Source organism: Struthio camelus, chromosome 1 (genome assembly GCF_040807025.1).
Source record: "Struthio camelus isolate bStrCam1 chromosome 1, bStrCam1.hap1, whole genome shotgun sequence".
Taxonomy (NCBI): domain Eukaryota; kingdom Metazoa; phylum Chordata; class Aves; order Struthioniformes; family Struthionidae; genus Struthio; species Struthio camelus.
In genome coordinates, this window is record NC_090942.1 from 163,486,716 (window position 1) to 163,511,581 (window position 24,866).

The 24,866-nt window shown below is 38.8% G+C and overlaps 1 protein-coding gene across 6 annotated transcripts in view; it reads left to right on the forward strand.

Annotated features, from left to right (window-relative positions):
* NALCN (sodium leak channel, non-selective) overlaps positions 1–24,866 on the forward strand; it is a 241,937-nt gene that overhangs the window by 123,223 nt on the left and 93,848 nt on the right. For 5 of the 6 annotated variants that reach the window (XM_068927818.1, XM_068927848.1, XM_068927826.1 and 2 more), the window contains 4 exons: positions 105–236; positions 6,916–7,083; positions 11,993–12,184; positions 21,910–22,047. In XM_068927818.1, coding sequence (XP_068783919.1) covers positions 105–236; positions 6,916–7,083; positions 11,993–12,184; positions 21,910–22,047 — 630 coding nt within the window. The remainder of the gene's footprint in view (positions 1–104; positions 237–6,915; positions 7,084–11,992; positions 12,185–21,909; positions 22,048–24,866) is intronic. The other variant, XM_068927834.1, reaches the window with a different exon arrangement.

Consider the following 24,866-nt stretch of genomic DNA (forward strand, 5'->3'; position numbering starts at 1 on the left):
CATATTATTATAGCTGCCTGTATGTTTTGACAATGTAATAGAACTTTTTTGTACATGTGGTTTGACTCATTGTGATGATAAAATTTTGTTCTTTTCTTCTGCAGAAAATGATGAGGTCATCAGTGTTTCATATGTTCATACTAAGTATGGTGGCTGTAGATGTGATTGTTGCTGCTAGTAATTACTACAAAGGAGAAAATTTCAAGAGACAGTACGATGAATTTTACCTAGCTGAGGTGAGTGTGCTCAAATCACTACCCAGATATTTTTCAAGATAAGCAGAAATAGAGAATGTGATTGTAAAGCACATTTTAGTATGTAATTTTTTTATCCCCTTAAGCAATCCAAGAATTCTTTGCTAACTAGTTCAAGTTCTGTCTGACAGTGTCTGACAGCCCTATTTTACAACCTTTTGAAAGGTAATTTCCTCAAACAAAATGTCAGTGGTAATGAGCTGAGGCTTAAGTATAACATCTGCAGGCAATATGTGGCTGCTAAGTTGCTTTCTTTCTCTAGGAGTGTAACATCCAAAAAAAAAAAAGCTTTAAAAATGGCAACAATCCTATCTTTAAACAATATAGTGCCTCTTTCTAAAATCATCTTTATTCAGTTAGGCATTTAAGCTTAGCTATAAGCAGGTCCTTAAGCATAGCCAAAATAGTGTTCCAAATAGCCTGGCTTCAGTAACCTCCAGAGCACACTGCAAGAGACATTTATTCAGTCATGAATCTGGAGAAAGAGGAGGCTGTGCTCCTGAACCACTGAAGTGGAGTAGAAATGTTTATTTATATGTGCCTTTTGGGCAGAGAGCCTGCCTGAGTGATTAGTTGTTTGAGGATTTTACTGTAGTAGATGTGCTAAGGTGTCTACAAACAATTATTTAAGTTGTAGGTACTCGGATATAGGTATAATTTCAAATATAATATTTGTTTTTCCTGAATCAAGACTGACGTCCTTACTCTAGGTTTCTGTATTAAAAATGCTGATCTCAACAAGTGCTGTGAGTTGTCACTTCATCCAAGAATCAAGAGACCATTGTTGAAGGTCACTCAGTTCAGTCCTCTGAAGAAGATGACCATAGCTTACTGGAGTGGGTACCTGTCTAGCTTGATGGTCCCTGCAGTTCCCCTGCCTTCAATTAGTGCACAGTCCCTTTTTGGAGTCAGAGGGGACAGCAACTGAAAAGAAGAAGCTCTGAGTGTAATTTAAGGCCTCAGTTCCTGAAGACAGACATTCTCAGGCAAGAGTGAGACATTGCCAGCCAAAAAGGCTGGCAATGGCAGTGACAGAGGCAAAAAGTCTGATGACTTGTGCTCTAGGGGTTTTAAATGTCAAAATTCATTTGTGAGTCAAGCTCAAGTACACAACTTTAAGTACTTTCGTCCATAATGATAACATGCTTTATGAATCTTCTTGTTGTGATAACTTCAGTTAATATCTGGGTTTTTTTATTTGTTAGCTCTAGAATTTGTATCTGATCTCTCGAAATCTTGTGAAACAGAGACTTCATCAGTTCTGGGGCAAAAATGAGAGCAAAGAAAAGTTAAAGGTGCCACCAGAGTCCAGACCTTGGAGCAAGTGCAGACTGTAGATACATCAGTGCTCCATCATTCTCTGTTGTCTCTCATGCCATTGGAGATGGCTGAAGATTGAATGAACATTGAGTAAAATGTTGGCCCGGTCCCAGGAAAATGTAGAAGCACCTGAATCATGCCCACATGCCCTTCCTTGTTAGCAGGGCATATGTGAATTACAGTAAAAGCAAAGGTTTATGTAGATGAAAGTATTGATTCTGGCTTCATGTTCTCCTCCTTTCTTTTGACTGGTAGCAGAAGTTAGTGGCTAAAAAGCAGCCTAAAACGTCAGGGTGGATCACTGAGGATCCTAACTTTGAGTATAACACTCACAGCCTTATTTCTTCTCTTAGAAGAGTAACTAACTTCTCAGCATTTCTATAAAGTAAACCTCCTTGTCTTTCTAGGCCTTTGAGTGCTAGGAAGGTTATATTCTAGGTTCAAATACCTTTCAAATAAGTGAAAAAGTCAGGGTGTTTGAAAACCTTAGCAAAGTCAATTCAGTGATAAAGACAGTGATAAAGACTGTTTAGCAATATGCACTTTAAAATGTATTCAGTAAATATTTAACATTTAGTTTATGTTCCAGTAGTATTTAATGGATTTCATGGATTGTCCTATTATCAAATACGCAAAGTGCTTTTGAAGGGAGAGATCAGCGTAACAGAGTGTAAAATATACGTATTGTTTTAAGAACTTCAGAAAACTTTGTCACTGTTAAACTGAGTAAGCTTCTTTATGTAGTCACTCCTTTCCCATGGCATAGCAATGGGTTGCATACTACTGATCAGCAAATGTTAGGAATTCATCCCATATAGCTTAGTTATGCTGGTTAGACCTAGATCCAAAATTTTAGTCAGAAAAGTAACTGAATGGTGATTTCATATTTTCAAATTAAAAACAAAACTAAACAACCCCCCAAAAAGGCTTTAAAAGTACTTTGTTTTGGACATTAAGCAAGTTTTTTAACAAAAAAATTACCAAAGTGTACCATATTGAAGTTAGCTCACATTTTAGACAGCTGTCTAAGATGGAGTAATTGTAAAATATATTATCTTTACTTTAACTCACGTTCTGGGCATATTCTAAAAACAACATGAGTGTGAAAGAGGATGATTCTGGGAAAAAGACATTGGAATAAAACTAGCAAATTCTGGATTCTCTTCCCACATCCTCCACAGGTTTTGGGATATATGTAGTCTTCATATTTTCTCTTCATAGAAGTGGAATAGTGAAACTTGTTTTAATCTCCTGGGCCAGGATCAACTAATTAAAGCAGGATTAAAGCCTAAGACCATAAACTTTTCATGGTAGGCATGAACACAACAAAATGGAGCCTGGATTCTGTAACAAAATAAGATTTATTCTATTTATATTCCAAATAGGAATATAATGAAAACACTGCATGTGCTATTTCTGATGCAGCACTGAATATATAGTATAATTATGCCTTTATTAATCAGTGCTAGAAATATTCTCTTCAACATCTAGCTGAAGTTTAGATGCTTTTTTCAACAGAAGCACTTGCTAGGGTTTTAGTAATTCAGGATGTGTACCTCATGTAGACTAATATATTATATTTCTGTCCTATGAACAATGTCTAGTTTTCTTTAAAGATCTGTTTTCCTCTCTCTGCATAGTTTTCAATACTGATTTGTTGTTGGGGAAGTCAGAAAACTCCTTTCTTTGCAGTCTAAGTGTTTACATTTCTAAGTATATAAGCTAAATTAATCTGAAATAGAGAAGGTATTCTGTTTATTTGTAAGATAAACAGTTTCGAAGTCCCTCAGATTTTATATCTCTGATGCTTTTACTAGAGAAACTGTAAAAATCAAATAAGAACAAGCCCCAAGTCTCTTACAGCAGAAGGTATAAAATGCAGCATCAAAAGAGCAGAAGAGTAAAAAAAAATTCTGGGAGAGATGGAAAATTGAAAAGCTGGCTTCATTTCCTACTCTGTTATTGTGAAACTTATTCTTTGCAGCACAGGGCAGACAAAGATACTGTTTTTAAGAACCTTGCAGAGGCTGAATATTCACACAATGCAGACTATTGCACAGCGGTTGGCTTGTTTCCTTGGTGAGGGAGACCGGTTGGAGCAGGCTGCACTGCGGTCGCTCTGTGTTTTCCCTTAGAGCAGGCTGCAGAAGGCTTTCCCTTCAGAGGAAACTTACTTGAGTGGATAACAGCAGTGAGGATTCTCTGTGTTTAAGGAAATGGTCAAACAAATTAGAGCAAGCATAAACTCTGTGTCCAGAGTCATCCTGGAAGCAGACGGCTTTAGGAGAAGACATAGTCTGATGTAATAGCTCATAGAGTCTATTCCAGCAACTCACAAGTTATAGTGGCCTAGAATTGTAGAAATGTGTCCATTTGAATTTAATAGACAAACCTGACTGAAATTATTCAGATACCCAGTAGCAAGAAAAAAATCCTGCTTTCTCTGTTGGAAAGAGGAGATAGACTCAGGAGGGAAAGAGTCAAAGGTCAGGCAAAAAGAGAAAGAATAGAAATGAATTCTAAGCCCAGATCCCATTGATTACATAATTTAGTATACCCAATAGTAATAGGGGGATCTGACAAGCATTTGGACTTGTATACATCAACCTTGCAGATTAAGCAAAAACAGACTTGTAACAGGAGGAGCCGAAAACCAAAGAGAGCATCTGAGGACCCAGTAAGAGTAGAGATCCAAATCCATTTTGGTAATTGTTATTGAGGACGCTGGATTTTACCTGCTCAGTACTTAGATGGAATAGTAATGGATCTTTGTTTTTATGTGATTGCCGTATCGCCTTCCATTAAAAGAGGTTATAGAGTGGAAGTTTTATTGAAGGCGTGCAAGACTCATCTAAGGACTGTATTAGAGGGCTGAAAACAGAATTCCCAACTGGTGCTCCTATGTTCTTCCTTTTAGGTTCCTTGTGCAGTAAGTCCGTCTCCTTTATTGATGCTGCCTCTGTGAGGCCTTTTTCCCCTCCTTGCTGAAGGAAAGAGTGAGTGCAATGTCAAATCTGGTAGTGAGGGAAATTCTCGACATCTATGCCCTTGTTCCCACTGGTCCTGCTCAGAAGAATTCCCTTCTACATTTCCCGATAGCTTGAAAACCTTTCAAGTAAGCCACAGTTACACAGAAGAGTAACTGGATCTGTCATCATTGGACGTTGGCTGAAACTGAGCTCTGTCTCTGCAAAAAATGGTAAAGGAATATTGGCAAAAGCTAATGTTGCTAAAGTCAGCATTAGCACCGAGCAACTTCCAGGTGACTGAATGGTAGCCAGCAGGGAAGCAGTCCATTCCTGGTAGCTCCTCTTTTGCCTCTCTCGTCTCCTGTCCTCATTTCTTTATGCAGGGTGAGAACGAACAGATGTTTTGCCAAAGGGAAATTGGCAATCATCTGGTGGAGGACGACTGCTCAAGTATCATACCTGTGCAGATATGTTATTGTTTTTTACAGAAGTTTGCCTTCTCCCTGTCTCTGCAGCAATGAAAGGAGTGATTTCAGCATAAAAAAATCTGTTAAAATTGTATTACATTTCACACCTAACAAAAAGTTCTAGTTAGATATTCTGAATCTTCTTCCCTAATTAATAACAAGGAAGGAAAAAAATACAAGCTCTGTCAGCAGGAAGACAGGTGTATAAATGTAATCAGATGTTATGCAAACCATTTGATACATTTTTAAGTGTTAGTGGTTTGAATTCCTTTGACAAGCATGTAAAATGCAAATGATCCTGCCCACACATTTGTTAGAATAAATTAAAATGCACTTAACATCGTATTCGTTAATCTGGTCCCTAATGGGAAGCCTATGTACTCTGAAGCGTATGTGTATATTTAAATAGCATTGTTATTCCACCTGCTCTGAAATTGAATTCCAGCTGCCTCCGGCCCTGGTCCATTTTTCCTAGTTCACCCTCAAAATCTTTTAGAACTTAATTAGATGTATTTTTTTCTAAAAAGGAGATTTCCTTTTAAAATTTTAGATAAAACATTTTTCAGATGGAGGTTTTCATGTAAGACAGTAGTTTCTTCAAATTTGGCTCATTATTCTCATTGATCTCTTTGAATTATAAGAACAGGGCTGAAAAAATATATTTGAGAATATGAGCATGAGAGTATTCGTACGCTATGTACATGGGTGTGTGCATGTATGACATCACAGAAATATCTCTTAGTACTTCTTTCCTAATTAAAAGAATTTTTGAGTGCTATGAAGCTTTTTGATTTAGTCATTTAGAGGACATCTGAAGCCCATTTTGCATGCCTTGAGGAAGCAATGTGAGTGTATCTGGTAGCACTGCTTGTAAACAGCCACAGAAATGAACATAGGAACATAGGGCATGAATACTGCAGTGTTTAATTTCCATCTCCACTCTTGCTTCTGACAGTCCTCTATACACAAAATACATAAAATACTATTTAGCTGTCTCACAAAACCCCTCTTTGATGTTGGTAAATATATTTTTGATGGACTGTAGAGTTTAAATCTTAAATAACTTAAGTACTTAGGCAAAGTCTCAGAGACTGCCAGTGTCAGATTCAGGGTTAAAATCCTAGTCTCTGATTTTGTTATCTCCTACCAAATCCCGCCAAATCCAGTAGACTTTACAGCCCACAGTCAGTTAATCTCTCCATCTTTCACCTTTGCATTCTGTAAAAATATGGCTAGTAATACTTTACCTTAGAGAAAGTTTGGGCTGTGGTTTGTTAAAATTTGCACTGTGCTTTAAAAGTCTTAGTTGTATATAAAGATCACTTATTGTTATGTCTCTTAAAAGCTTAGAGTGTCAGATTGTTCAACTGCTAGTATAACTAAATTCATCTATCAACTATTTGAAAACAGAAACTGGATTAAGAATTTGCCTGATTTTGGTGCCACATTAGACCAAATTAGATAAAGGAATAGTAGATATGTGCTTTGTCATAGCTGATTTTCATCATATTATCATAAGTTGTTTTACAATAATGAATAATTCTAATGATTATGTATAAATGTCTGTATTTACAGAAAGCTTTCAAGATACCAGGTTATCTTTTCTTTAAAATGTTCTAGAAACTTAAAAATTCATTTCAGTTTTATATTTGTTTTCATAGTTTGCCAAGGAACAAATAAACGCCATGCAATCACAAAAATTAGGAAAAACAAAAAATTGCCTGTTTTGTCTTATGCAAATCTATTATTCATTTTTTGTTCTGTTTATAGAATCAGTGGTTTTGCTAAATATTGTGGAGATCTTTATTTTTGCCAAACAAAACCTTGATTAACTTCATGTCATAGAAAATTGCAGTTTAACTTAGTGATTTGAACCCATCTTTCTTCTTTTATATATTCTTCTAGGTTGCTTTTACAGTTCTGTTTGATTTAGAAGCTCTCCTGAAGATCTGGTGTTTGGGTTTCACGGGATACATTAGCTCATCTCTTCACAAGTTTGAGTTGCTGCTTGTAATTGGAACCACTCTTCATATCTATCCAGACCTCTATCACTCTCAGTTTACATATTTTCAGGTATGATTAGCTTATTTTTACATTTTGTCCTAAATACTCCAAATAACCATTAAAAGCATTACTGCTGTACATATTTCACTCTGATTTACTTCCATTTTCCTCTTGTCAACCGGTCCAACCAATTTCCCGTTTTTCCTCCATAAAACGCTTAGAGTTGCTCCAGCTGTGGGAGAAAGAACTGAGATTCATTATAATGGGCTATACTATGTAGTGCTAAAGAAAGGCATAAAGTGCTGCCTGTCTTCAAAAAGTCATTATCTAATGTGACCTAGACAGGGGAAAGTTACCATGTATCATGAACTGATAAATGAGAATTGCAAGTTAATACTGTTTAGATACTTCAGTTTTTTGGTGGATTCTGGGAATTGTAGTTTACAGTAAGTTAAAACTGATCCTTTAAGTGGTCAGAATATCTTCACGATACTTCCAGTTATAGTTGTTTCAAATATGAGGTTTTTTTTTTTTTTTTAATTAAGAATTGTTTAGCAATGGATTGAAGTGGTGAATAATTAATAGTAAGTAAGGACAAATAATAAATGGCCTGACAGAATCCTGTAGATAAGCATGATTAGCTCTAATGGCACACATTCTAATCAAGTGAGAAGGAGGTGAAATATGATGGCCTTTTCAAACTCCTGCAAATCATATCCTGTATTCTCGCTGCACATTTCTACAAACCTGGCCAAGAAACCCTTCAATACTACAAAATCTATTTTATTCTCTCACCTTGTGCCATATGGGAGCTTTTAGATGGTTATACCTTTGATTTTGCTGTCAAAATGTGTACAATTGTTCAGTGTGTCATGATGTTCCTAACATCCAAGAAAGGATGCTGTATCAAAAGCATGCCATTACACTCTTATGCCAAAAGCAAACAGGAATGCTTACTGGGAGCTCTCAATGATGACCATTAGCAACTTAGTTAACAAATTGCTGAATATTTATTAGGGCAGATTCCACTAATATCTGATGATTTTTTTCCAGGAAGTTTAAGCGTTACACAAAATAAGTATCATCACTTACTCATAATTAAAATGTAGCCAGATGCTGATAATAAAGTGTATATTTTTAATGCATTGAATTAGAGTTTCCCAGTTAAAATAAAAGCGCTTGCTGTTCTGGCAGAAAATATCAGGATGTGTTTTTTTCAAAATATATGTCTGTAAGAGATATAAATTTTGCAAACAGAAACGCCTGCTCCACTGAAAGATGTAGGTTGCATTTTTCAGTCCAAATTCCTTAAAAGGCAAATGATAGTAAGGTTGGAAAATCCTTCACCTTTGATGTCAGTGTGTAAGGGAGGCACACACCATATTGCCCAGCAATTAAGCTTCTAGGCAAGCTAGATAACATTTTCAAATCAACCAAGGTCAAAAAGTCTTACTCGCATGGGCACATCTTGAGGTTAGGCAGATCTCCATGCCTTTAGATATTAATGATGACAGGTTAAATGCGTTACTTGTCAGCTAACAAAACCAGTTACTGAAAACAGAAGTCCTGTTTGACACGTTCCCAGATAGTAAGTAGAAGTATTTTTTGCTTCTCTGGTCTTCCTATGCATACATTTCAGTCTGCATTATTTATTAGTCTTAATCATTACTTTTACCCACACATCATTCACTCTTCACTATGTTGGTTACTGTCTGCCCTCCCACCTGTCTTCCTTGCATTCACTCTTCATTCATTCAAAACAATTTGCAAAGCATCCTGTGAAAAAAAATCTATAAACTACAGTAAAGCACCATTCCATGGCTGTAATCCATAGGCCCCAAAACCAGTGGAGAAATGACAGAGTTTACATATTTTACCAGAGGCCTGTAATAAACTCACATAGCAGGAAGGCGTTTCAACAGAATTTGACATATGGTGGTTTGAAGAGACAGTATAGTACTCTTGATTAGGAAAAGTATTACTGAGTCAATTACTGGGTAAATACCATCCCCCAAGAGATGCAAGCATTATTTACAATAAAGCTGTGATTTCTCTTTTGTAGCTTTCATTTTGATTTGATTTGCAAAATATTTTTGTATGTAATCCAAATAGTGCACTCTCCACATCTTTTAAATTTAATACAATTTACAGTCCAGTTACATGGAATGCATAGATGTTCATTACAGTGTACTTTTACTAGATTTAATTTGTTTCCTAATGAAAACAAATGAAACAGCAACTAATATCAAAAAGATTGGTGTATTGCTCTCGAAAACAAAGGGAAAAAGTAACACGGGCAATACAGTTTATCTGAAACGTGACTCAGAAGACCATCTAGTGTGAAATCTTCATCCCATTGGAGTCAGTGCTGCCACTATGATTGGACTGATGGGAACAGAGCTAGCATTCACACAGCAGGTAGATCTTACTTATGTAAGAAGGCACCATGTTTACATGTTCATTCTTCATAGTACCTGGAAGTTTCACTAATCTCACGGTCTGTCACTGTCTTGGTAACCAATGTCACATGCCCAGATGATATGTAATGTAATCACAGTGCCCTGAATGAGCATGAAAGAACAGACTTCATCTTGTCTTTTTCTGATGATCTGAAAGTTAGGCTGTGTAGTGTTACCTCTCTATCTAGGTCCCTTTTATAACCTGTGAAGACAGATAGGCACTTCCAAAGCATGACTCATCCCATCCCATGCTAGGGTTCGGGTATGTTTGGAATGATTTGCTCTCAGATATAGACTTTCTCTCTCCCCTTTGAAAGCAGAGCCTTGATGACTAGCTTATGCTGGGCACCTGACAATTAGGGGAGATGAATTTCATGCAAAATACAAGGTGTACATTCCTAGCAATGTATAAGGTAGAGTGAAGCCTTTCTAGGAACAACTACCATATCATTTTGCCAACATATTTTCTCTCCAAAAGCAGCACAGTCGTTGTACTGGACTTGTACACGAGGTCAGCCTATAATTGCACTTTAATTCCTACCTTTCAGTTTCAATATGATCTTCATAGAAATATAAGATGTACCTTGGGCTAGAGAATCCTTTAATCCTTTTCTTTATAAGAACGACAGAACCTCACTTGCCCCGCATGCTCCTGCGAGTTGTCTCCAGCAACTGCTGTCGCTGCCACTGCCTCTGTTGATGATGATGTTTCTGGCACCGTTCCTGGCAGCATCAGTGTCAGGAATAGGAGGATCAGCAGCTTTAACAAAGGTAGACTCAGCAGTAGCAGCACCTGCAGCAGTCACAAAGGTGGTGGCAAAAGCAGCAAATGGGTCAGGATACTAGGTAAGACCTCCACACACTCTCACAATCCTGCTGCCACTGTAAATACTGACAGGTGTAAAATATATCACTGGCACACAGATGCTATTTCCTATTGATAAATGTCACCTAATTTGTCCCTTTTTGTGTGTAGCATGAAATAGCAACATGTATTTCGTTACCTAACTTGCTAGATTATGCTGTACATAATGCCAAGCAATTTGTGCTGGTTTCTCTTTGGGTCACTGGATTGGAAAGGTGACCTGTGTGGAAGAAGAGTTGGCAGTTCTTTATGTGAATATGTAACCCGCTGTTACAGATAACATAGAATCATATAAAAATTTAGGTTTTAAGTGGCCTTTTAAAATCATCTAGTCCAGGCTCCTGCTTAAAGCAGAGCTTTCTTCAAAGATTGCTCAGGACCCTGCCCAGTTGAAATAAGTAAAAATTTTAACAGTGATGATGATCAACCTTTGGAGCGATTTACCGAGCACTGCAGTAGATTCTCAATTGCTAAATTAGGGCTGATCTGTTTAAAAAATGTGTTTTATCTCAAAGAGAAGCTGTGGGCCAGCTGCAGAATGAAAAGGTGAGACTCTTGAAAGTGACCTATATTACACAGTCAGATTGACAAAATGATTCTAATAGTCCTGTCACCAATTTGTTGCATCCAAGTTACAGAATAAGTTGCTTAAATTTCCAGTGTGCTACACTCAGAATCTTGGTATGGGCAAAAGCACCACACCTTATATTCAAAGCCATATTTTTATTGTTATTAGTCTGTTAAGTCCTACATTCCAATTGAAGGGCCCAGTTATTCCAGTTACAATGATACTAACAGTTCAAATTATACATAGTCAAAATGATATAACGACTTCATCACAGTAGCTTCATTTGCTCGCTCTTCCTCTGTCCCTCTGGGTCCCACCATACAGTGATTCAGTTGAGGTGGGTATGATGAGTCATCAGTGTCCCAAATCCTTGAACAGGAAAAGTCTGATGTTGATGTTTTCTTCCTCCTCACGGGTCTGCTTGTGGTCATTCTTATATAGTTGGTAACATATTGTACACCTTGGTCTTTCTTCTTCTATGTTACATGCAAATTTACTTTCTATGATATGTTTCGTGTGTCTTTGTTCCCTGTGTTACCTCTAAAACAAGCCTAACCCAGCTGCATTCCTGTGATGACCGTTGGTCATTGATGAGCTGTTTATAGCCCTGGAGCCTCCAGGGTCATCCTGCGCCTGTACTCTCAAAACCTCTGCTATCATCCCATGCCTGTTCTCCTCACAGCTGCATTTTACTGAAGGGTCATAGATTGCTCATTCTATGCAAAATTAGTGCTTTTTATTACTATCTGTTTGTACAAAATATATACATAAGAATAAGCATCACGCCACACAATCATAAAAAGCTAGGACAAAGTAGGTTAATAGTTACCTAGCCTTTACAAAACTGCTGTTATAAGCTAATATAAATCTCTAGGTGGACCAAGATAAGACAAAGCCTGACAGCTCCTAGCAGCTTGTGTTCTTAACCTAACACACAACCTGTGGCCTGTTACAAGCAATGGCAACATGATATTTAGTGGGCTAGAAGGCTACAAGTCTGTTTTGGTCTTGAAGTTTCTGATCCTGTGAAAAGTTGTTGAGTATAATAGCTGAAACAACTAATACATATTTTCTCTTTCTTTGCAGGTTCTTAGAGTAGTTCGACTGATAAAGATTTCTCCTGCTTTGGAGGATTTTGTGTATAAGATATTTGGACCAGGAAAAAAACTTGGGAGTTTGGTGGTATTTACTGCCAGCCTTTTAATTGTAATGTCAGCAATCAGTTTACAGATGTTCTGCTTTGTGGAAGAACTGGATAGATTTACAACCTTTCCACGGGCAAGTATAAGCAGCATTGATTACTTCTTGTTTGTTACTCTTTTCTTAATATATCATACCTGTTACTATATTACCAGTCTTACTTTCCTCCTAAGAATCATGAAGCAGAATCAACTTATACGGAGATGAGAGAGTTGTATTTTCTATGTATGTCAGTCTTCCTCTCTGCCTTCAGTAGTGAAGTTTGGCCTGAGTTGGGATAGGTATTGTATATCTGTTGTTGAGGGAATACAGAGAAATCATATTTATGCACACTGAGGATAATACAACAAAGCATATGGTTTAACAGTAGTCTAGCACACTAGAAAAAGAGGGTTCCTGTGCACAACCATGAATAATATCCTCAAAATGTATATAAAACATGCTTGCACATGATTTATGTCTTCATTTTATGAAAATGGTTGTTCTTGATTTGCACAGGAATGCCTGTTTTACACAGGATTATAAAACCTGTCTGCACTGACAAAATAAGTGTTTGTCTTTTGGGCATAAATAGTGGATATTTATGGACATTACATTAAATCAGAACAGAACATTGAAAATCAGTGAAAATTGGAGCTAATGTATTTACTGAAGCACACTGTTCTGAATGAAAATACTGCCATTTCTTTAATAATATATTAGACTGAGTGTACATGGATTGGTTCCAGTCACAATTTATTTGTTTCTGTCATCCCAGCTTGGTTATCCACTGTATCTGTTTTAGTGAAACTGCATTGGTTGGAGCAATTAAATAAGAATGAGTAAGACAGTCTCAGGGGTCATGCATTTAACAAACAAAATGGCTAGGCAACAATTTGTAATTATCAACCTGGATTTGATGCATGGGATGCTAGCCATCAAACCTAAGACAAAAAAATACTTACCCATAGGGAATAATGTAAGGCCATGCTTTCTATTTTAGAAAAATAGTCAGTAGGATCATTAAGAATTCAATGCAATTCTTTTCTTAAAGCTGAAGAAAGGAAAAAGAAGATAATATAACTCAATTTTTTCTTACAAAATCAGGCCTTTGCCAGTAATTTGAGTGATACTAGCCCTGAGTGATACTAGCCCTGTACTGTATGACCAAATCCTCTGTATAATTTATGAACACACTTCCATCTTCAAAAGTTTGAAACCATCCTGGAATTTGTCTTTGGAATTAGTTTGTTACTTATGCAGAATAGCAATGACAGTCCTGAAAGAATTATAGTCATATCCAGAATTGTTTTCTATTTTCTGAATCATTTTTTAGAAAAATACAACACCTTTTACCAACAAGAGTGTTCCAGTAATACTGAATTGAAATATTTTTAATACTTTTTATATGATAGCTTGAATCAATAATCTTCCTATTTTTTAGTCATAATTTATTTGTATACATATTCACTTCGTCATAAATGGTTCAAAGTATAATTTACAGTATGTGTTTTCCTTTTGTAGTTTTCTAATGAAGTAGCTCTTAATAGGTTAATAGAGTCAGTGAAAATTTTGTACTCAAAAATTTTGACTGGGCAATGTTCCTCTAAAGTGTATCTTTCTAGCAAAGGCTGGGGGATTCCCACTAATCTAGTATCCTCTGAATAAAGACCATTAAATCGATTTACAATAAGACAATTATAAAATGTGAGAACTGGGGTTTGCATGGAATGTATTGTTTTCTAAGTGTGACTGAACAAACTCTTGCACTACTAGATAATGTAGGTGATATGAGGACGTCTGCATCAGCAGAATTTGCCACTGTAGATTTTTAGGGGCTCGTCCCCAAATAAGAATGAATCTACAATGACAGGCACTGTTTGTAGCTGTGGACTTTTTGCAGTTCTAAATACGCCAAGGACAAGTACACTAACAAAAATGATGACACTAGAGGCTAAATTTTGAGTTTGTACATTAAAGTGCCTTCAACACTGAAACAGGCAAAACTTGAAATCATTTTGAAATCATAAGTGCTTTACAAGAAGGCACAGTATGGGTTTTGGAACAAGTAGACCTCCTTCTTTCACTAATGCCTATAAATTGCATGTTTTCACATGGTTTCCTGACAACAGTCAATAGGCACAAGCTCAGTGTTGCTATGGTTACAAATTTCACTGTTCTTTTGACCATTGCAACTTTCCGAATAGACTGGCTTTATCTCTAATACTAAGTATAAAAATATAGCTGTTTGCGATACTTTTTTTAACCGATCTGCTGTCTCTATTTTTGCTCATCTTTTTTGACTGCACATATTGAGCCCTGAGAAAAACAGGGGCTAGCTGAGCTCCAGACACAAAATAAAGAACAAATGAGAGAGTTCTGTTCAAAAGCATCCATGGAAAATAGTTGCTAAGAAATTTAAAGATTCACCGTATGGAAATCAAAATACATTGTTAGTGTCTCCCACTTCCATGCTGCTTAAAAGCACAGTTTGGAACCGTGTATTGACTACTCAGTGTCTCAGATAAATCACAAAGCTAGGAGTGCTGCTGTTCTTTTAAATGGGTCAACACAAAATGAAATCCAGGCCCATCTGATGCCAAAAGGATTTTTGCAATTGACATCAGTCAATGTCAGTAGTCTTCAGTAGAACTGGGGCTTCACTTTTAGTCTTGAACTTGGAGAAGTCTCAAATTATGACATGTTAGTTGAAAATAATCATTATTCATTAAAAAGGTTGAACAGTATAGTCTTAATTTTTTGATGCAGTTTCAGTCTGAGTCCTATTAACACAGGTTTACAGGACAGCTATTCTGTTCTCAGTGGGTTATTGAGCACTCATTAGTACATTAGGTGAAAAAGCAAAGTTCAACACAAGCGGAAAAGAATGCAAGCATTTCACAGTTTTGACCTAAATCCTGTTAACTTATTTTGCAGAAATAATACTCCTTATTCACAGAATCACAGAATCACAGAATTGTTTAGGTTGGAAGGGACCCCTGGAGATCATCTAGTCCAACCTCCCTGCTCAAGCAGGGTCACCTAGAGCATATTGCCCAGGATCACATCCAGACGGGTTTTGAAAATCTCCAGCGAAGGAGACTCCACTACCCCTCTGGGCAACCTGTTCCAATGCTCTGTCACCCTCACAGGGAAGAAGTTTTTCCTCAGGTTCAGATGGAACTTCCTGTGGTTCAGTTTCTGCCCATTGCCTCTTGTCCTGTTGCTGGACACCACGGAGAAGAGGCTGGCCTCATCCTCTTGACACTCCCCCTTCAGGTACTTATACACATTGATCAGATCCCCTCTCAGTCTTCTCTTCTCCAGGCTGAACAGGCCCAGCTCTTGCAGTCTTTCTTCATAGGAGAGGTGCTCCAGCCCTCTAATCATCTTGGTAGCCCTCCGCTGGACTCTCTCCAGGAGTGCCATGTCTCTCTTGTAGTGGGGAGCCCAGAACTGGACACAGGACTCCAGGTGAGGCCTCCCCAGGGCTGAGGAGAGGGGCAGGATCACCTCCCTCCACCTGCTGGCAACACTCTGCCTAAAGCACCCCAGGAGACCATTGGCCTTCTTGGCCACAAGGGCACACTGCTGGCTCATGTTTAACCTGTTGTCCACCAGCACTCCCAGGTCCTTCTCTGCAGAGCTACTTTCCAGAAGGTCAACCCCCAGCCTGTACTGGTGCATGGGATTATTCCTGCCTAGGTGCAGGACCTTGCACTTGCCTTTGTTGAACTTCCTGAGGTTCCTCTCCGCCCACCTCTCCAGCCTGTCCAGGTCCCTCTGAATGGCAGCACAGTCTTCTGGTGTGTTAGCCTCTCCCCCCAGTTTAGTATCATCAGCAAACTTGCTGAGGGTGCACTCTGTCCCTTCCTCCAGGTCACTGATGAATAATTTGAAGAGGACTGGACCCAGTATTGACCCCTGCGGGACACTGCTAACTACAGACCTCCAACTGGACTCTGCACCACTGACCACAACCCTCTGAGCTCTGCCTTTCAGCCAGTTCTCAATCCACCTCACTGTCCACTCATCTAGCCCACACTTCCTGAGCTTACCTAGGAGGATGTGATGGGAGACAGTGTCCAAAGCCTTGCTGAAGGCCAGGTAGACAACATCCACTGCTCTACCCTCATCTCCCCAGCCAGTCATTCCGTCATGGAAGGCTATCAGATTGGTCAAGCATGCTTTCCCTTTGGTGAATCCATGCTGACTACTCCTGATCACCTTCTTGTCCTCCAGATGCTTAGTGAGGACCTCCAGGAGGAGCTGTTCCATCACCTTTCCAGGCATGGAGGGGAGGCTGACAGGCCTGTAGTTTCCTGGCTCCTCCTTCTTGCCCTTTTTGAAGACTGGCGTGACATTGGCTTTCTTCCAGTCCTCAGGCACCTCTCCTGATCTCCAGGACCTTTCCAAGATGATGGAGAGTGGCCTAGCGATAACATCCACCAGGTGCCTCAGCACTCATGGCTGCATCCCATCGGGGCCCATGGATTTACGGATGTCAAGTTCAGACAAAAGATCTCTAACCTGATCCTCTTCCACCAAGGGAGAGTCTTCCTTTCTCCAGCCTTCCTCTCTTGTCCCCAGAGTCTGGAATTCCTGAGGACTGGCCTTAGCAGTAAGGACTGAAGCAAAGGCGGCATTCAATAACTCTGCCTTCTCTGTATCCTTCGTCACCAGGACACCCGCCCCATTCAGCAGCGGGCCCACATTTTCCCTAGTCTTCCTTGTGCTATTGATGTATTTGAAGAAGCCCTTCTTGTTGTCCTTGACATCCCTTGCCAGATTTAACTCCAAATGGGCCTTAGCCTTCCTTGTCGCATCCCTGCACACTCTGACTACGTCCCCGTATTCCTCCCAAGTGGCCTGTCCCCTTTTCCACATTCTGCAGACTTCCTTCTTCTGCTGGAGTTTTGCCAGGAGTTCCTTGCTCCTCCATGCAGGTCTCCTGCCTGCTTTGCTGGACTTCTTCCTCAGAGGGATGCACCGATGTTGAGTCTGGAGGAAGCGATGCTTGAATATTAACCAGCTTTCTTGGACCCCTCTTCCTTCTAGGGCCCTACCCCATGCGATTCCTGCAAGTAGGTCCCTGAAGAGGCCAAAGTTAGCTCTCCTCAAGTCCAGCGTTGCGATCCTACTCATTGCCCTGCTCCCTCCTCGTAGGATCCTGAACTCCACCATCTCATGGTCACTGCAGCCAAGGCTGCCCCCAACCTTCACATCTCCAACTAGACCTTCTTTGTTTGTTAGTACAAGGTCTAGCAATGCACCTCTCGTTGGCATCTCCACCGCCTGTGTCAAGAAGTTATCATCAATGCTTTGCAGGAACCTCTTTGACTGTTTGTGCCTAGCTGTGCTGTCTTGCCAACAGATGTCAGGGTGGTTGAAGTCTCCCAGGAGAACCAGGGCCTGTGATCGTGAGGCTACTTCCAGCTGTCGGTAGAAGGCCTCATCGATGACTTCCTCCTGGTCAGGTGGCCTGCAGTAAACCCCCACAACAGTGTCACCCATGTTAGCCTGCCCTTTCATCCTTACCCATAGGCTCTCAACTTGCTCTTCATCCACCCCGAGGCAGAGCTCCATACATTCTAGTTGCTCCCTCACATAAAGAGCAACTCCACCACCTCGCCTTCCTGGCCTGTCTTTCCTAAAAAGCACATAGCCATCCATGACAGCATCCCAGTCATGTGAACTATCCCACCATGTCTCTGTAACTGCACTGAGGTCACAGTTCTGCGACCGCACACAGATTTCTAGTTCTTCCTGTTTATTCCCCATGAAATTATTGTAGTACTGCATCCATGAGTAAGGCCTTCAGGATTTTGCCCATAATATTTTATGGGCAAGCACCAGTTATGAATCAAGTACATTACAAGTGAAAGTTTCCAAACTGCTCCTGTAATAATTTATGTGGCACCACCTCTGTAATGGATGGCCAAAATATCAGAATTTTCACTCCTGCTGGTACATTTAATTGAACATTTGCTGATCATCCACTTAAAAAAAACAAATTTGACTTTCATCATCAAAACAGCTAATTAAGTAATAGGGCATAAATACTCAAAGAAATTGACAGTCTTTTCTATAACATAAATTAATTCAGAAATTCCCCATTTGCATAAATCTTTAAGTCTCATCTTCACAGATGTTGATTCTGTCAGCTAGATGGTTGCATTTCAAATTCATTTTAAAATAAACAGTGGGAAGTGTACCTTTCAGCTAAAAATATCTTGCTCTGAAGGAGGTGGCTGGGTGCAAAACACAGACTCATTATATATTGCCTTATTATTTTCTTAAAACTAATGTTTTGTGGTATAAATAACTTTAATAGCATAAGAAGATATTTAAATTGTATTAAAATGATATTCTATTAACTATATGCATTGTGGACAACTGTTTTAGATGGAAGATTAGATTTTTCTTATGCTAGAAGAGTGTCTTTTCTAAGTTAACATACTGCTTGTTGTAATGAAGGGTTCACAACATGGTATTGGAGTTATCTTTTTACCTTGAACATGCAAGTGAATGGTACTGTGCAAATTCCAGCGTCCATGTTTGGACTTTCATCCAAACACAAGAGATGGAGAAGATTTCAGCGAACATAAAGGATTTACAGGAAGGTAGTTGTGAGCAGTTTTGTCCATTTGGGGCTGCTTCTGGTTTACAGTAGCCTTTGTTCTCTGTGGGATCTGTATGTTCAAAGGAAAAGTCAGTACATTACATTTGGTCAAGATGTTGCTGATACAGAAATTTAAGTCCTACACTTAACTTCATCCTCCACTGTGTATGATCTCTTGATTGCTTTGATCTGTTTCATGTACACCTTAGCTTCGCTCCTTGTGAATGATTTCGACTTGTAAACTTAATCATCTCTGAAAATTTCATCAGTGTTATTTCATTCTGAAAAGCAACTGTAAAAATAGCTCTGTCTTACTCAAACCCCTTGGTCTTAGTCTAACAGAGTGCTTACACTTCTGTCTGCTTCGGAGTGCTACAGAACATAACAGTAAAAAGAAACTGAGCTGTATTCTGTCTTTGTTTGTTTTTTTTTTTCTGTGAGATCCATCAGGAAAATTATTTGCCAAGTTTATAATAGCTAAGTGTGTGGGAGCCCCCAGGGACAATACAAATGCACAGTTCTTCCTCTGGACATCATATAGAGACATCGTGACCCAATTTTTATTATCTTAAAATTTGTGCTAGTTATAATGTATAGAGAAGAAAAAGCTTCAGTGCTAGGATGCTTTCCAATGCTCAGTGAATGAGGCCAGACATTGAGCTCGAGCACTGGCCTCCAGATGCTGAAGCTGCTTAGTCATTAACTTTCTTCCTGGCTCCAGCAAACTCTCTCCGAGACGACCCCAGAGCACAAATAGGGCAATGGTTCTCTCCAGCTGGGCACTACAAAAAGGTAATGTGGACAGCAAAACTGTGCCAGTTTTCCTTGTCCCCGCCTTACCCACCCTCCTACACCATCCCAGCAAGTGCTCTGCTCGCAGGGCCTCCTTTCAAATTTTATGCATGCAGCACACCCCCTTGATTTCTTGATACAGAAACAGTAGTGTGGTGAGCTGTGCCACATCTTTCCCATGATTTCAGATGGCTGGCACCAACGTCCCCTCACCAAATAACAATGATGTATTAAAGCCACAGGAACACCACATAGGGCCTGGAGGAGGTCAGGACCACGTGCCGTATAGCATGCATGTGGCCAGTCTGCTATAGAGTAAATTAGCCCTCAGCAGCATACTACTTACAGTGTGGATTTAGTCTTAAGAGTCCTGTTTGCACCAGGAAGACCTGCTTAGAGAAAACATTGTTTAATGTGAAGAATTCAGCAAACTTGATAGGGAATTCAAGAAAACTGTGCGTCTGTAGTTGACATTAGAAATATTAACTTGAAGCTACGCAGTCTTATTGATGCCAGCAGATTCGAAAATGAACTAGAAACTATGTTATTGTTCGACAAGGGCATAAACCAGTCTACATGTTTTTGGCTTTTCCAGCATGTATTTGGGCTTAGGATAAGTTGATGTGAAGGGCTTTCCGAAAGGTGCTGTTTCTTTCTAGGTGTAACAAGAATGGTTCTCTACTGTTTATGCCAGGGGCATTATTGTGTTCATTTGCTTGGGGTTGCTTGGGGGTGTTGCTTGGGGTGTCAGCCACACTGAGCATAGATATAATAGCTCTTCATCACTACAACGTGCATCAACATTTTGAATTGGAGGAATCATATTAGCAGAAAGCTGCATTGTTGACATCTTACTTCGGTTTTCAACACTTTTTTGGTAGATTTTAAACTTCAGTAAGATATCAGCTCTGATCCTTGCTATCTGGAAAGAAATTCATTTTTGATATCCAGCAAAAGCAAGAAAACTTGTGCAACAGTTTGGCCATAGCTGAAGTATTAGAGCTGTCAAGATCTGCACACCACTTAGATACCAGAGTCAAACTTCTGTGACTAAGGCAGAGCAGAGTCATTTATGTCTAGCTCACACATATGTCATACTGAGTTCAATTCTGATCTGTGCTGTAGCCTTTTAGGTGGCATTAACTTCACCGACCTTTAGCCACTTACCATGTAAACCTCTACATCTATGTGTTTTGAGATGTCAGTGAAGAGGTGTAGACAGAGGGTGATTCGTCTGACCCGTTTTAGAAGTTTATGTTGGGATTAGACAAAAGTGCTTATATCTCTCAAAAATTTATATAAAGTAAGCTTTGAGTGAGTAGCTCAAATGCCAACGTCTGTAATGGTTGTGGCTGCATTTGATCAGATGAATTCTATTCCTGACCTGGGCTCTTTCTTCTTCTTGGTGATTCCCAGTTCCATGAACAACCATTCTGTAAAGTGCAGCTGTTTCACCTTTCCCCAGAGAGCTCATTAGGAGGGCTTAGGTTGCAGGTACAGCCTTTGGCCTCACCCATTTTCATCCCCTCTGAGCCTGTTTCCAGATTGTATGACCTGAAAACTATCATCTCCAGCATTCAGACTGGGTGAATGGATACTCACCATTGGTCTGCTTCATAAATGGGTAACATTTGGGGAATATTATTTTAAAAAATGGCAATAGATGGGATATAGCCTTCTTCCGCTTTACGTGGCTCAAGTGCAGGTTTGGGTTTTAAAAGGCCCAGAATATCTAGGCTTCAGGGTTCATCTGGGTTCATATATTGTCCATCTCGAAAGACAATGGATTGAAACATTTTCTTTATCCCCTCTATTTTTAACAGGCACTCGTGGTCTGAAGGGATTTGAAAATGTTACAGAAACACTTCCACAAAGAATGATACCTAACCTATCGTGGAATAATCTTACTGAATGAAACAAATGAAAGAACTGAGGCCATGCTTTTTTTGCTTAGTCTCACTTGTGAGATGCCTAGAATGCTTTTGCTATTAAAATAATATAAATATATGGTCTCATTTAATTATTACACTTAGTTTTAGGCACATTTATAGAGAGATAACACTTAAGAATAAGCATAATAGCAGTACAGTATAACACTCAAAGCAATAAGCTGGAATGCTCAAGATATTTCTCCTATTTTATCAGCTCTGGAGGAAACTAGAGAGCACTTCATACGGGCTAATGGAGCTAGGACTGTGTTTGCAAGTTGCAGAATATTACAATTCAGTCAAAGGTTAAGCTTTTTATTTCTCCTCTTGCTCTGAAAATAACATTTCACCTGGCTTTACAAATAGAACTCCATTTACCTTCTCTTTTCAGTTAAAAAAAAAGTCTTCTGCACTGTTAAATCAACTTGAGGCTTGTATCTGTGAAACCATTTTAATATAATTTATGAATCTATTTCTTGCAGGCATTCATGTCAATGTTTCAGATTCTTACACAGGAAGGATGGGTAGATGTCATGGATCAGACACTGAATGCTGTAGGACATATGTGGGCACCAGTAGTTGCTATTTACTTTATACTTTATCATCTTTTTGCTACTCTGGTAAGTTTTGACTTGCAAATGTGCTGTACTTTTCTTTGCTTTGAATTACTGTCATAGGTCTTGCATTACTTATGTTACTTAGTTGGTTAAGTCTAATTGTGCTCATTTTCAGCATAGAGGGCCTTAGGATTAATTCCTTGATGTGGTACAATTTAGTCTTCAGCCACGTAACATAAGGTGGTGAGCCTTTGTTCAAGTCTGGGATCTTCGTAAGATCCAAGTAGTACTGTTAAACTGGTACTGTATTTGTTAACTACCTTATTCCGTCATGGCTCTGATGATTGCAGAGTGAAATAAGTGCTTTTATTTATCATGTAGAATGATCCTCTCAATCTCCATTGCATTCTGTTTGCAGCTGTAATTGAAGTCAGAAGTGTAAAGCCTCAGGGTGCAAACTCTTAATTAGAAATCACTGCTTTCCTGTTGTCTGATGCAAAATCAACACATGGGAAATATATGCTGTAGCATATCAAGCAACAAAAGAATGAGGATTACTAAAGCAGTTCCTGCATGTACATGGAAATGGGGATTATAGCTGAAAAAAATATTTTTCCTGTATGCATTTCAAATGGGATGATTACATTTTTCTATAGAGCAAATGGTAAGGAAAGCATCTTTTTAGAAATCTTACATCAATTAGGGCTTGTTACTGTATGTATTTCAAATACCAAATTCAGAGAAAATGCCACAATTAGGGGAATGATCATTTTAGCTATTCCTAGTTCTCCTCTACTTTTGCTCATTTTGTATTTTGCATTCAGTATAGTGTTTGGATGCACTTGTTCATATTTCCATTTTCTTCATTCCTTTTTCTTTCTTTGCTGTGTTGGCTACTTATGTAAGGTACCAACTCTGTTTATACAGTCTCTACCTGCCCCCAGCTTCCTTTTTTACTTCATTATATGTCCTGCTTCACTTGCAATGACCAAATGGTCAGAGTGTAATTGTGAACGCAGCAGGCTCCTTCACATGGGCTGAAATCCTGACTGCTTAATAAAAGGGCATTTGGTTCTCTTAGAGCTGCTAGTCAAGTTTAAAAAATAAGCTGAATGAATATATGTATCAACAGATATGTAGGACTCTTACTCTTGTGGCAAGGATCAGAAGATTCCTCAGGGTCTATAATAGCGATTTTTAACTCTAAAAAGATCTTTAAAGCTCCTGGGAAGTGGGGATGGAAAGCAAAAAGAAAGTGGATTTTGGTCATGGATTTGAAAACTCTTTCTGGTTAGAGAATCTTGCTGCTGTTTTTCTGATACTTCGCAAAGAACTTTGTTTGAAGTGGAATCCATTTTTTTCTCATGTAACAACTCTGTTTTGAAAGAGTCGCATAGGATTTCTCTGTTCACTTAACCCACTTATTTTGCCGGGAGCTGAGGCAAAATACAGCTGAGGCTCTGTACAGCATCCTCAGTCCTTTTCCAAGGAATGCTCTTTTAATTACATGGGCCTTGCTTTGTTTCATAGGTGCGTCTATTTCTTCTCATTCATGCAAATTGTACTTGTATGAAGAAACTTTGCTAATATAACTTTGCAGAGCTACCTGTCCATATGAAATCGTTTGCTTCAGTTTCGAGATTTTTCTCAGACTCTGGAAAGAAAAAGCTCTGTAGGACAGAGTTGTCGGAAGGCAAAAGAAGCTTAAAAAAAGAAAATAACATGAAATTGGTGAAGGAGCATGGGCTGCTACTGATACCAAGAAGAAGAGATCTAAGAATAAACAGCAGTAAGTGAATAACAAGAATGAAGTCAAATGAAGGAATAACTTTCATCAGCCGGAAGAAGGGGGAGGATTAGAACTGAGAAGTGATAATTGCAGGCATTTGGCAAAAGAGACTGTTGAGCGTTGGAAAGAAATGAATAGGTTTCACAATAGAAGGCGAAGAAAAGTTGAAGCTCGAAAAACAAAGCCTCTGTTGGAAGTGAAGACTGTTATTAACGGAGATGGCAGTGCAGGAAGTTAAACAAATAATAAGTTTAGGTTTAACTGTCCTTTTGTGGTAACTGCTCTATGGTTCTTGTTGATGTGAAAAGAGAGTTAAGGAAAGTCTTGATGTGTCTCGATACATAGATGTGGTCAAAGCAGCAAGGTTGTAAGTGGTGATATATTTAATGAGTACTATATTTCCTTTTAGCATGGAACAATACTTCCTTAGCTAATGTGCTCTGAGTTGCAGGTAATAGAGAATCACAGACTGTATAATGTATCTGAAGAAGAAAATTTAAAAATTCTAAAATGCTAATAAAATGATAGCAAAACTGTTCACCAGCGATTAGTGATACAATTGCTTTGTGCCAAGGAGTTTGTATTTTGTCAAAATTCTATCTTGCTTTACCTTTCTGAGGGCCATCTTAACTTTCACAGTTCATAGTAGTCAGATCACTGAAATGTGCGTGAGGTGCTGTTTAGGTACATGAAATATTTACTGTATCTTCTAAAAGCGGCAGAAATATTTTTAAATATTGCTAAAGGCAGTTTCCTCCTAAAAGAACATTCCTTTTTCTGAAGACTGACATTTTACAAATGCATGGGTGAGAGTCCTTTCTTCATCTTCTTTACCTTCATAGTTGATGGAGAGAAAATGAATCCTGCTCTAAAATGAGATCCAGACACCCGGTTCAGATGTAGACATCTGCATTTGAACAGATAAGTTCCAGACTCTGTCTGGTGTGCTAAGCTGTTTAAATTTCATCTTCTATATGGGTGTAGAATAATTTTCCAGTGTTTCTAAATGACATATAAACTTACATTTCACTTACAGCAGTGGTGAACTGATATTATGTCTGCTCTGGTTGAAAATCAGTTAGGATTTGGACAA